This window comes from Harpegnathos saltator, unplaced genomic scaffold, assembly GCF_003227715.2.
Source record: "Harpegnathos saltator strain DR-91 unplaced genomic scaffold, Hsal_v8.6 scaffold402, whole genome shotgun sequence".
NCBI lineage: Eukaryota > Metazoa > Arthropoda > Insecta > Hymenoptera > Formicidae > Harpegnathos > Harpegnathos saltator.
This window is the reverse complement of record NW_020230209.1, coordinates 535001-547964: the sequence shown is the minus strand read 5'-3', so window position 1 is coordinate 547964 and position 12964 is coordinate 535001. Positions and strand designations below refer to the sequence as shown.

Here is a 12964-nt window from a genome sequence, read left to right as displayed (position 1 = left end):
CGGGCGATTCTCATTAATTATCGGGAGGATTTTGAGGCCCGTCGTGCCTCGTTAGGCCCATCGCCGCGCGATCAATCTCGTGCGGGTCCGTCGCGTAACAAAGAACCGGATCGTGAACCAAGAAAGAGAATGGCTCTCTCTCTCTCTCTCTCTCTCTCTCTCTCTCTCTCTCTCTCTCTGTCTGTCTGTCTGTCTGTCTGTCTCTCTTCCTCTCAGGGAACAGAGGAACGAGCCTTCCCCTGACTTAACCCTTTTAGAAGAGACAAGACATTGCTAGGCCACTTGGCCGTTACACACGTGGCCGACACGTGGGCGATCGTTTCAGCATTTCAGAGAGGTGACTCGGTACTCTCCTGCGGCGCTGCGGAACATTACAATATCCCGATCCTCGGACAATCGTCGTCTCATGTGTTTACTGTTCGAGTATCGGTACAGATACTCCACGCATGCGCGTTTTACGCACACGCAAGCTCGACGCCGGCTTCACGCCGAAGTAGGCCACGCCAAAGTGGTCCAACCTGTATAATCATTGGCGAATTAACGTCGTGAAAAATCAAGGTCGTCGTTGACAGCCTTACGACCACTCGTCTCCCTCCTATCCGGCGTGCCCGTTAAAAACACCGTCGTAGCTCGTCCGCCGGGACGTCGTGTTAATTTCTCTTCCTTCGCGCAGGTGTACACGTTGTGCGACAGGATCTCGCCGAGTATCGCGGAATGTCGCAATTTAGCAAAACAATTTCGCAAACGCGCGCTGCGCAAGCCCCGGCGTTCGCAATGTTAATATCTCGGGACAAATTCTGCCTCGCTGGCTCTTTCTTCGCGAGCGGAGCACAATACGCTTTTATCGGCACGATCGACCAGTCAATCAAAGGGCCTGGCGCGAGTCGGTTCACACGGGGGACCCGATCGAGGAGTGCTGTGGATCCACCATCGAGGATGCGTCTTCGCACCTCGTAGCCGCGCTGACGCGTCGCAGATTGAAAACGCTCGTCGAGCTGCGAGTTAACGAGCTCGCGAGCGGCGGGCATCGCGCGGCGGCTTTCCGCGTCGGCGTCGTCGACGCGCAGGTCTCTTACCTCGACGCGCTACTTCCGAAAAAAGGGAAAAGAAACGAAAGAAGCGAGAGATCCAGGGTGTTGTCCTCTCGCTCTCGAGTCCAAACTCCGTCCGAAATTCCGAAGTGTATGTGACGACGCGCCCCTTCATTCTCCGCTTCCTCGATCGGCGTTTTACGGAAAATACGCTTGATACGAAACACGTCCCCGGCGAGATTGACGTCCGATCAAGCCTCGGGAGAAAGAAGAAGAAGAAGAAGAAGAAGAAGAAGAAGAAGAAGGAGAAGAAGAAGAAGAAGAAGAAGACGAGGGAGAAGAAGAAGAAGAGACGAGATGGCGAGATCGTCGCCGAGGATATACCTCGTGGATCATTAACGGCGCTACTGGACGAACAGTCGCTCGGTTCGCTCGGACGGACAGAAGACGACGAGGGACCTCTCGGGGCGTTCACCTCTCGCTGAAGCGCACGGCTTCCGGTTCCCGTGGAGGAGGCTAACGAACCGCGGTATCCGGTGTCGTCCAGGTCCCGGTGTCCGTTTACCATCGCCGAGGGTGGTCGCGCGCGTTCCGCCGTTGCCGTCCTCGTGCTCATCATCGAGTCATCGTGTGTCGCGGTTTGCGAAATCTAATGCGACTCGCGAAGTCGCACGTGGACGCCGTCATCTAAACTGTCACTTTCGAATCTAGAGCATAAGCAGTCCAGTTTTTTTGATTGACAGTCCGCGACGGATTGCGCTGGTCAGGGGTTGATTGTCTCCAGGAATCGAGAGAGTGAGAGAGAAAGAGATGGAGAGGGAGGAAGAGAGAGAGAGAGAGAGAGAGAGAGAGAGAGAGAGGGGGAGAGAGAGGGAGAGAGAGAGAGAAAGACAGATCGACAGATAGAGACTATGAGAGAAGGTGGAAGAAAGGGGAGCAAAAAAATGAGAAGAGAAAGATAGGAGGAGGAGAAGGAGGATCGCGTAGCGTCCTTGCCCGCAGCTCCGAACTGGTTATGTCAAACAGCTAGCCTACCGGGCCTGCGATTCGCTTAGCCCGCTTTCAGACTTTCTGCCGAGGACTTGGTAGGACTCGGTGCTCCGCTCGTTGCGCCCGTTAAGTACTAACTTTCTTCCTCCGTTACTTCCGGTCGTATCTTCCTGCTCGACCGACATTGTTCTCCGGTTAACGGTAATCATGTGATTGTGATCATCGATCGTTGCAGACAAAGAATTTTGGGGGAGGGGGGAAATTAAAAGGCACGTCGGGAAAGCGAAGCGTTTCCCTTAAAATGCGCAGCGTATCGCTTGTCACGAGCGACGAAAATCTGAGTCGATCATTCTTTTTATTCTTTTCCATTCGATTGAATGCGTACAAGAAGGATTTGTGTTTTCTAGGCCAGCCTTTACGCGATGAAACGTAAAGCAAACGGTCCAATGGCCGGATACATCCCAGTGTCCGACCATTTTGAAAAAAGATATTTACTATTTATTTTAACAATAATGAATGAAAGTAATAATTGTTATAAAAAAAATTCCAATATTTGACGATTAGTTGGAAAAAGTTATATCCAATTTGATACTTTTGTGTTAAAATAAAAATTAATTAAATAAGTATGCACCTATGGTTTGGCAAAATAATGGTCAATCGTCAATAAATTCATCAAAAGATAGCATCTATATTTACATTATTTCCCGTTAGCACATACTAATTTTCTAATTGCTGTCAGACACTAGGACAAATATATCCGAACATTGGGCCACATTAATGCGTTTCATTGTTTGTATAAATATTTTATCAATAATATATATATATACATATATATATTGATTTAAATTATTTTTCTCTACTTGAAGGAATCTTAAGTTTTCGAATAAATGTAAATATTTATATCGAAACTATTCTTAATATTATTATATATATATATATATATATATTATATATTGTATTTTTTGTGACGACTTACGCTTAAACGACTGGTTACCGGTCCATTTATCTTAAATGGAGCATTACAGACGTGCGTGTGCGCGCGCACACATGCACACACACACACATATATATATATATATAGTCTTTAATTTTTCCGATTGCACAAAAGGACATAGAAAAACGCTGGAGGTAAAGATCGTCGAAATCTAATGAATTCATCCCGGGACTCCCGGCTCGGGGCCCTGGCCGATTAAAACGCGGAAACCGGTCCCGAATGCCGGATTTTATTAAGTCCTGCAGTACTGCTAATGTGCTTAATTAGACGCTATAAACTTTGAACCCGCATTTGCATAAGCTACCGGTCCGGCTTAGTATCGCCGGCATTAATCTGTTATTTATGCGCGACAAATAGAGGAGAGAGGTGGGTGTGGGGGGCATATCGAATCCGCGGTATTTCGCTGTGTTCCGCGTAATTAGCGATACTAATTAACGGCCGTATCCCGTCCTACCCTCACCTCTACCCTGCCGCGCGCGCGCAATTACGCCGAGGTAAACACGGCCCCCGCGGGCCCTATCTCGTCGTCGAGAACGAGTATATCGCGACATTTTTCATACGCGCGTATTAACATGTAATTCCGTTAATTCCACGCGAGGGGGAGGGCACGGCCGAGGGCGAAGGGTGATCGGCTGAATGTTTCATTTAATTGATATAATCTTTCGCGAGCCGCGGCAAGAGATCGTGCGATATGGCTGCATCCGACCGTGTTATTACCGACTCGAAATGCTCCGCGGAGTGCGCACGCGCGATCTTCAAGCCGCTAGTAGTCGAGGGTAGATCACCTGTCGTTACCTATTAGTCAAGGGGACCTCGTAATTATTAACTGCCGAGGCCATTAGGCATTATTTAAGGAAACGCGCGTTGCCTAGAGCCAAGACTCTCTCTCTCTCTCTGTTCCCCGCCCTGTCAGCCCTTTCTCTCCCGCGGGATTATTTTAGCGAGGCTAATGAATTTTGATAGCCGGCCTGCGTAATCGCGGGTCCCGCGAGCGTGTCTGATCAGCTGGAGAGGTCTGCGTCCCGCGAAACGTAAGCTCCGTCTCCTTCCTCTCTTTCTCTCTCTTACTTTCTCCCCCCGGCGCGAAGCGGTGCAATTACGCGTCCGGCAAGAAAAAAAGAAAGAAACCGAAGCGAAACGTTTAAGCGGAGCGTTACGAATGTCAAAGAGGCAAGCTGGATTTAATTCCCTAATTAATGGGGGTATATAATGTCCTTCGGCGGTGAGAGCGAGACGGTATGATGTTTTACGATGCGATCGCGACGATCGTAGATCCACGTTAAAAGGGCGTCATGGGATGCTTATGGGCTGGTCGTGCCAGTATCGACATTTCTAAACGCGTGTCTCGAGGGGAGGTCGCGACACGCCGACTCCTCTTGATTTTCGTGAGTGTCAAGATGAAATTGAATAATAATAAACGTGTATAAACGCGAGGAAGCGCGCTTTTTCTTTTTTTTTTCGAACGTTACACGAGATGTTACGACGGCAGGATGAGTGACAGACACACCGAAATAGGACGTCGTTTTCTAAAGTCCGTCCTCTCTTCTGTTGCAGGAAGACGTTCCTTCACAAGCTAGATGATGTTCGCCAGGCTCTGCAGACAAGTTCCAAATGGTGAGTGACTCTGCGATAAAATCAATTCAATCGACTCGAATGAGACTCCGAACGCGGCTGGTTCGCAAGTCGCGGGTGGTTCATTTGATCGGAGTGAATAAACTTGATTCAAACTTTTACGGATTTTTATTCGCAAAGTGAAAAATGGTCGAGTTATGTGTGTTCGGTGTGTTTTAAAGTCCTTCGTGCTCGTTGATGCACGTTGGTCAACAGATCGCACTGGCAACGATGGAACCGTCGGCGTCGCTCATCGTCTTTAATCTCACGTTTTGATACTCGAAGGAGAAGGCGACAAGGTCCGCTTTCTCTCTCCGAAGGGAGCGATTCCCTGTGATCCTCCGCGATATGCTCCTCCTCACTAATGTCTTTTTTCTGCGAGGACATCGAATGCACTCGGCTCGCTTTGCCACCTTCCTTTATTCCGAAGAAGTGCACGCGCATTGCGGAGAGCAGCGTCCGCACGGCGCGTCGCGCTTTGTTCCCTCTTCATCTTCGAGCGCATCTTTGCGTCAGTGGCTCTCAGTCTCCATTCGCGCTTCTAATGCCCGGTTTCTTCACATCTCCCAATAGCTATCTTCCAGATACATATATCCGTCAGATAACTAAACATTCGTTCTCTTCGCTAAAATCTCTGGTTACGTGTCTAACAGATAGCTATTCTTCATACTACTAGCTTTTGACACAAAATGTGCCAAGAAATTTGCTATAAATCATCATATTCTGCCAGCAACATATGCTTTTCCGGATTAATATGAACTAATTAAAGTAATTTCCACAGTATTAACAATCGGTCTTCAATTGCATGTAATAATTCGAGCACTATATTCTTTTTCAAATGAAATCGTTCGAAAAATTCTGTGTCATTTCATACTTGAAAATTGTTCGGTTTTTTTCTTATTGTATAGGATCTTCTTTTCACAAATTCTTCATCATCATCATTATCATTAGATGAAAAAATATTAATATTCATGAGTAACAAATCCATGTTGTGTTTTCATAAAAACAAAAACAGCAATAGCAGCTTACGTATTATTGTAATTTTTTAATTATGTCAGGGTGCTGGAATTAATATCTGCCAGATATCCGCTACTTCAGGTAGCGGATAAGTTTATCTGTCAGATACAAGCTTTACAAAGGTGAAGAAAATTGATTCTGGCAGATATCTCATGAATAAAGTTATCGGCAACTTATCTAGAGGTGAAGAAATTGGGCATAAATCTTGCTAATAGTACCGATCTCGCTAATAGTTTTCCTTATCAAGGAAGGATTAAAACTGTTATTTTTATCGTTACCATGTACCACAGAGTGTGTAAGAGAGAAAAACTATCATTATTGTGATTATTATTTCACCATCATCATCACTAACTCACTAGTATATGTAATGAAACTATCCGAGGGGAGGATTCTTCGCGAGCATTTTTCGCGAAGTATTGCTCAACGAGAACGAGACGATGTTCGGATACAAGGGACAGGACGAAAATGGGACACAGCATCCCTCGCAGTTCCCGATGATTGAGGGTCGAGGCAACGACCGCCAGGTCTCTCCTAGCCGATCGCCAATCCATTAACGAAGCCATCTTGCCGGAATGGATATTTCCCCGGCTGCTGGCTATTAATGTTCACAGTTCTGGCGATTGAGACTGGGATGTATCGTAGGAATGCTGTATCTGTCTTTCTCTCATACACTCTCTCTCCCCCTCCCCCCTGTTTCTCTCTCTCTCTCTCTCTCTCTCTCTCTCTCTTTTCTCTTCTTGTTTCTCCCTTCTTTTTCTCTGTATCGTAATAACTCCATTACAACCAGTCGAGCCTGCGGTATTAATGTCTCATTTCCATCCCGTCGCGACTACCGTCTCAACCTCTATTTCAAGGACCCGAGGAGCGTCTTATCAGCACTCTGTATTATCGCGACACCTTCGAGACTCCGGACGCGTCCGCGTCGTCGTTTGTACGGTCGAGTGATAGGGATAAAATCTGTAGTCCAGGGATATTTTAATATTGTGTGTCCGTCATCACATAAATAATTGCCTGGATAGGATTTCTCGAAATCTCCGGAAAATTATGTAAGTGGAATTGAGAAATTATTTTTGTACGATGAAGAAACGTCGTTCACATTCGAACGATAATGGATGGAAACCTGAACTTTATTCCCTTGCTTCCACTTTGATTTATTTTTACTTTAAAAATCTGCAGTTGTTACGAGAAATAATCGTTAATTTTACCCATTATTAATTACCGCGGGCATTTTCTTTCCTCTGTCTTCCTGCAAATTCATTAAAAAAAGAAAATTGTACTTGACAGTGGGATGGAATGAATGGTTGACGTGAAACATCACAACATGTCGTACCGCGTGCCTTCGATCGGAGGAAACAATTTGTCATTGGACGCGACTGATTATTTCGAGCGAAACGCCGAGTGTTCAGCGGATCGCGGCAGAAACGGGGAAACGATAGTCGCTGATACCCTCGCCCGACGAGAGAAGAAATCTTCGGGATGTGAGTTCTCGTGCCGAAGTCTTGGTCCAGCGTAAAGGCGTGGGAACGGGAACGTCCTCCGTGCTTTAAAGCCGCGAATTAACTTCTTTTTGTTTCTCGCGCCGCGGCGCGGATTTTCGACGTCGAAATTGCCGAGCCACCAACTCGGGGGTCCTCGTAACGAGACCTTTTCGGTCACCTGTTATGCGCCCGCTCTTTCGGTTCGACTCTGCAGAAAAAAAACGAGACTCGTGAGAACCGCGATTTGGAAAGTCCGTTGTTCGATTTTACGGGTGTGCTCCGTTATTTACCGGGAAAAGGCAAGAGAAAAGAGAAGAAAATCGCTGATTGATTGGCTCGTCGGTGATTCGACTAACGTAAGGCTTCAAAGATTTATTTCTTAAGAATAGCGATCCTTGCTTTCCTTGCATTTCTACCAAACTCGAAAGTCGAGCGCTGCAGCGACTTCGAAATCGAGACCGTCACTAGTAGAGTTTCCAATCCCGGGGTCCCGGCCAAATTTTTGGTCCCGGAAATATTCGGGATTCAACATCACAAATCCCGGGATTTCGGGATTTCAAAATTTAATGCTTAGTGTCTATATAATAGTTACGTTTTACAAAAATTTTACTTTAATAATTATGATTTATTACTGATATTTTAGAGCATTTGCTAGAGAAGTGTGTATTTATATTTTAAATTTAATTCCATATATTATTTTTATTTGTTTTAAATATTAAGGGAGTTTTCTATTTTAAATTTCGCGGATAAACTGGCGCAACACAGACTCGAATCCGGGATCCTCGAGATTGCAAGCCTGACGCGCTACGACACTACTGTGAAAAGTTTCAGCGAGAAATTAGAAAAAGTAATAGAACCAGGACTTCAAAAACCAGGTGATTTGATGTCAATTTTAAAGAAAGAGATGTTTCTTTTCTTTTTGAGTCAGTTGGGAAAAGAGGACACCACCTTGAATTAGCGTATCAATATTTAATGTCAATACCTCCAACAAGCGTAGAACCTGAACGAGCGTTTTCAGCAACTGGGTATATTGGAATTAAGATCAGAAGTCGACTTGGAAATACCACATTAGATGCATTATTATTTCTGAGATCGTTTTTTCGAAATGAAAAGAAGGAATGAAAGTTATTTTTATTTTCATTTTTCCTTTTCATTTTTATCTTGGATTCTTTTTATTGTAATATTTTTAACAATCGCTTTTGTTTCAGATACTTTTTAACAAAATTTATGTTTTATTATTTTTAAAGTCGCTTTTATTTTTATTATAAAAACTTTGATTTTTAATTATAACGGTTTTTGTGCAATCATTAATGTAAGTTGCTTTCATTTTTACTGAAATTTTATTTTTATGTTTGTCATAATGTTCATAAAAGTCTATGAACGTTTTATAAATAAAATAATTCTATTATTTATGAATATTCCTTGTTTCTTTCTTTATATTTATATAATCCCGGGATCCCGGGATGGAATCCAAAAAATCCCGAAATCCCGGGATCTTAAATTATATCCGGGATTGGAAACTCTAGTTACCAGACGCCGTGGCGCAGCAACATTTGGAGTTGCGGCTCGAAGCATAAGTGCCCGCCTCGTCGTCGAGGAACGTGGCGCACGGTGGAAAATAAAAAAAAATGTTCATTAAGCCGGCTTAATTAACGAGCCCCCTCGAAAAAACGGCGGAGTCGTTCTCCTCTTAATCGCGCCGTTAGATATACTCGTGAAACTCTAACGCTTAATTCCGCGCACCGGAATTAATGTCCCAATTAATGGCTTCATCGTGGCGACACACCGGACTCCGCCGGGAGAAATTATGTGCCGATGGCGGCGGAGATCTTTTGGATGCTCGTACGGCGTACGAGTGAGAGATTAATGATGAAATTCAAATCGAATAACATTGTTATGTCGCGCGTTTGTTTGTAAAAGGAATACAACGTAACGAAGATTGTTCGCATATTTTAGAGATCGCGTTATAGAGGTATCGAACAACGTCTTTCTCTTCTCGATGCTATTATATATATAACGCGACTCCAAGCGCAAACTCACTTAACTTCGCCAAGTTTCGACTTAACGGGCCTCATCGTTGGGCCGCGTTCGACGGGTCGTTTCTCATGAGGCCTAAAAATGACCCCCTTGTCCCTACCCCCCCTCCAGCCGTGCCGGCAACGCCGTTTTTCGTTGACCCCACTACACACTCGCGCTACCCGCCGCAAAAATGGACATGAAAAAGGGGGGTTTGACCTCGGCGAGAGGAACCGAGTGGGATGCGCAGCGCCGACTCTTAAGGACGTCGGCGCCGCTTAATTAGCATGATAATTAGTTGCGCGAGTCCCGCGGCGCGAACGACGAGGATGCGCCTCGCTTAGGTGCACGACGAACGGCACGACGTTGCCTCACTCGCGCGGGGTGCGTATCCTCGGTGCCGCAGCCCCCGGGACCGCCGTGTGATCGATTCTCGCGACGTGATCGTCATTAATTTATTTTATCGGTGATTAGTCCCGGCTCATCAATTAGTCGTGATCTAGTAATTAACTAGATCGGTCGCGGCCACGGCAGACAGAGTTGCGCTTTACCACAAATCAAACTCGATGTATGGAAACAATATATATATATATATATATTTTACAACAATTTACATCTCAAAAGGAATAAATAATTCACTAGTAAATCCCGACAAGATTATAGAGAAGTTGCTGAAAATGTCAATTATTGATTGTTGATTATTCTGTTGATTATCAACGCGAGATAATTCGGATAATTGTCCGTTCGCCGGACGATAAATAACAAGAGAATTTCTCGTCGATCGCGTCCTCTAAACTTGAATTTCGTCGCACGGAGAATGAGTTGATGAACTTTTAATCTTGTGCGCGCTGTGAACGATCAGAAAGGAGATAGAACCGGCCGCTAGTTGATGCCAAGTAACACGAGTAACATCGAAACCAGGTACGCACGGTCGTTAGGATGCGCGATCGAGTTGAATTTAGGTTAGGTGTTACCGTGTTTAACGATACCGTAAAATCGTTAGGCCGCTCATTAACGGCCTCGCCTAATACACACATCGTCTCCTTTGCCTCGGAGGAGCTCGAGGATCACCTGATAAGGGAACGATGCTTTACTATCTTTCTCTCTCTCTTTCTCTCTCTCTCGCATTTCCCCGTTTCTCATCTCAGACTCTTAGAAATCTCAAATTAAAAGGACAAGTGTGCCGTTGACAGAAAAAGAGAGAGAGAGAGAGAGAGAGAGATGTTCAAGAACGATAATGGCGCGTCGTGATTGGAACGTTACACAGTGCAAACGCCTCTCTCTATCTCTCTCTCTCTCTCTCTCTCTCTCTCTCTCTCTCTCTCTCTCTCTCTCTCTCTCTCTCTCTCTCTCTGGAACACCATAGGATTTTTACACTGTGAGACACGAGATACGCGGGCACTTATACTTGAAACTTGCCCCGCGGAGGAAATAAACTTTCTACCTCTTTGCCTCTCTTTTCCTCATTCTTTTTGCCGTCTCCTCGGTCTTTCCTATCTGCTCGTTGATTGGCGTACACGAAACGTTCGTGGCTAATGAAATTTAATTACCGATGTCCGAACACGCCGAGTATCTTTCTCTCATGGTCTCTCTCTCTCTCTCTCTCTCTCTCTCTCTCTCTCTCTCTCTCTCTTCTCTCCTCTCTCATGCCCCTCTCATTCGCCGGCTTCGAACTTTCGCGCGCCGACGGGGGAAGACTTGGGCGCGTTTAATTTACTTTCCGCCGCTTATGAGCTTAGACAATTAGGGGATTCTTATCGCAACGCGCAATGCGACATTTCCAGGGCTCCTTTCGAGCGTGCGAAGAGTGCCGCGCGCATCCTTCGGACTTTCGCGAAGGGACGCCGAATTTGATTCTCAATTAGATGCAATAACCGCAACGTTCCGCCAATGTTCGATCGTCGCGATACCTCGTCCGTCGATAGTATCGCGGTATCGCGAGCGTACGCGGCGTTACGTCGGCAGAAGGACGCCGCGGGATGTCTCGCGGCGCGAGACGAAGAGCATTGTCCGCGCAGCGGGACGCGATGTTTAAGGGGCGCCCGGGGCGAGGTGCGTCTCAAATTGATTTGTTGTAAGCGATACGCCACCCCCGGCGAGCGAATGGCACAATAATTGGCTACATAAACAATGACCGACGAAACGATCTCTCAGCCGTCGCGGTGCCGTCCCTTAAACACCGTTATCCCGCAACAATGTAGGACAACGCGCTTGCGCGAATACACGCGGAGAAGCGGAGGAGCTGCAGGCTCCTGCGAGGAGCGTGTGCGTATAGAACGTGTAACTCTTCGTATCTCTTGGGATCGTTCGCGGTGGATCTTCCTCGTGCGAACGCGTCGCGAACTTTGGCGAAACAAAGTGATTAGAGATTCGCCGCGCCGCGTCGGTCGGACCGCTACCGTTATTTTTAGATCTTGACTTCCATCCATTTATTCTCATCGAGACGCTCACGGAGTCGGCTCACTCGACCCATGCGATTCCACGCACGCCGCGAAAATCCGAGCGTTGGGGCCAGGTGTAGGCCGAAATTGCATAGCGGCCTATCCTGGCGGTATCTGGGATCTCGCAATTACTCCCCGAGCGCGAAGCCAATCCGTTCTCTCGCAAAAATGCGATCTCGACTGGATCGAGGAATTTCGAGCCTCGTGAGTGCGCGACGATGCCCTTACGTACGGGCCCGCTCAAAGTCTCAAAGGGCTCCAGCTCAAAGGGGACCAGAGCCGGTCAATCGATCGATCGATTGCTACCATCAGGCACACATGAATTGCGAATTTGCGCGATATATTTCGAACGCACACGCGCACGCACGCAGGAGGAAAGAGAGTGAGAGGGAGAGAGAGAGAGAGAGAGAGATGGAGGGAGAAGACAGCAGGAAGAAGAAGCCACCGATTGCGCGGGGTATATCGCGGGCGTTCATGCGAACCACAATGAACATGTATCAAATTTATGGCGCACGGTTGTGTGGTATCCCGCGCGGTTCCGCCCACTCACACTCGCGTGCACGACCGTGATTTATGTCGCTCATAAAACAGTCCATACGCGAGTCGAGAGAGAGAGAGAGAGAGAGAGAGAGAGAGAGAGAGAGAGAAAGAAGGGGGAGGGGGGAGATTTCAGGAGAAAAAAAATGATCTTGCATTTTTCCGCCGCCTTTCAGATTACCGCGACATAACCGAATTTCGGATCATAATTTCGAGTCTATAATCGCTTCCTAATTATAATCCCGAGATTATTCCCGCGGCAACCGTTAAATTACCATGTCGTATTCCTTCATTCCTGAGAAAACGCCGTGTTTCTTCGTTCTTGAGAAAAGGCCAGCGATTGGGGCATTGGAACTTGTATCGAGTGAGCCATGCGCAGGCTCAAGCGTTCGATAGCACTCGACTATTGTAAAAGTGGTGGATATACTGACGGAATTAAAATCAAGAGAACGCCGCGATTTTTAGCGATAAACGTGAGATAATAACGGCGAAAGCGCGTCGGCGAGGAATCGGCTGAGGCGAATGAAAATTGCGGCAAGACGACGCGACATTTATTGCATACAGTCGTGATTTACGATGAAAATTTCGTGATGTGAACGCGAGTTTCCCTCTCTCTCTTTCTCCGTCGTTCTTTGCCGAGGGGGCAAAGGGCTTCTGGGGATACAACGAATGGACTTTCAATTATTCCGATGGATGTAATAACGCGGCGCCGTAAGAGATAACTAGAGTCGGCAATGGCGTAGCTAGAATTCAAACTTCTCACTTAAGTTCTTTCTCTCTTTCTCTCCTGTGTATAAATCAAAATTTATAACTCGTACAAACAGTCCTCTCTCTCTCTCTCTCTCTCTC

The 12964-nt window shown here is 46.4% G+C and overlaps 1 protein-coding gene across 3 annotated transcripts in view; it reads left to right on the top strand.

The window, feature by feature from the left end:
* The window catches only part of LOC105183821 (uncharacterized), a 38950-nt gene that overhangs the window by 5589 nt on the left and 20397 nt on the right, over positions 1 to 12964 (top strand). For all 3 annotated transcript variants that reach the window (XM_011142203.3, XM_011142202.3, XM_019841757.2), the window contains exon 3: positions 4570 to 4629. In XM_011142203.3, coding sequence (XP_011140505.1) covers positions 4593 to 4629 — 37 coding nt within the window. In that variant the 5' untranslated portion in view covers positions 4570 to 4592. The remainder of the gene's footprint in view (positions 1 to 4569; positions 4630 to 12964) is intronic.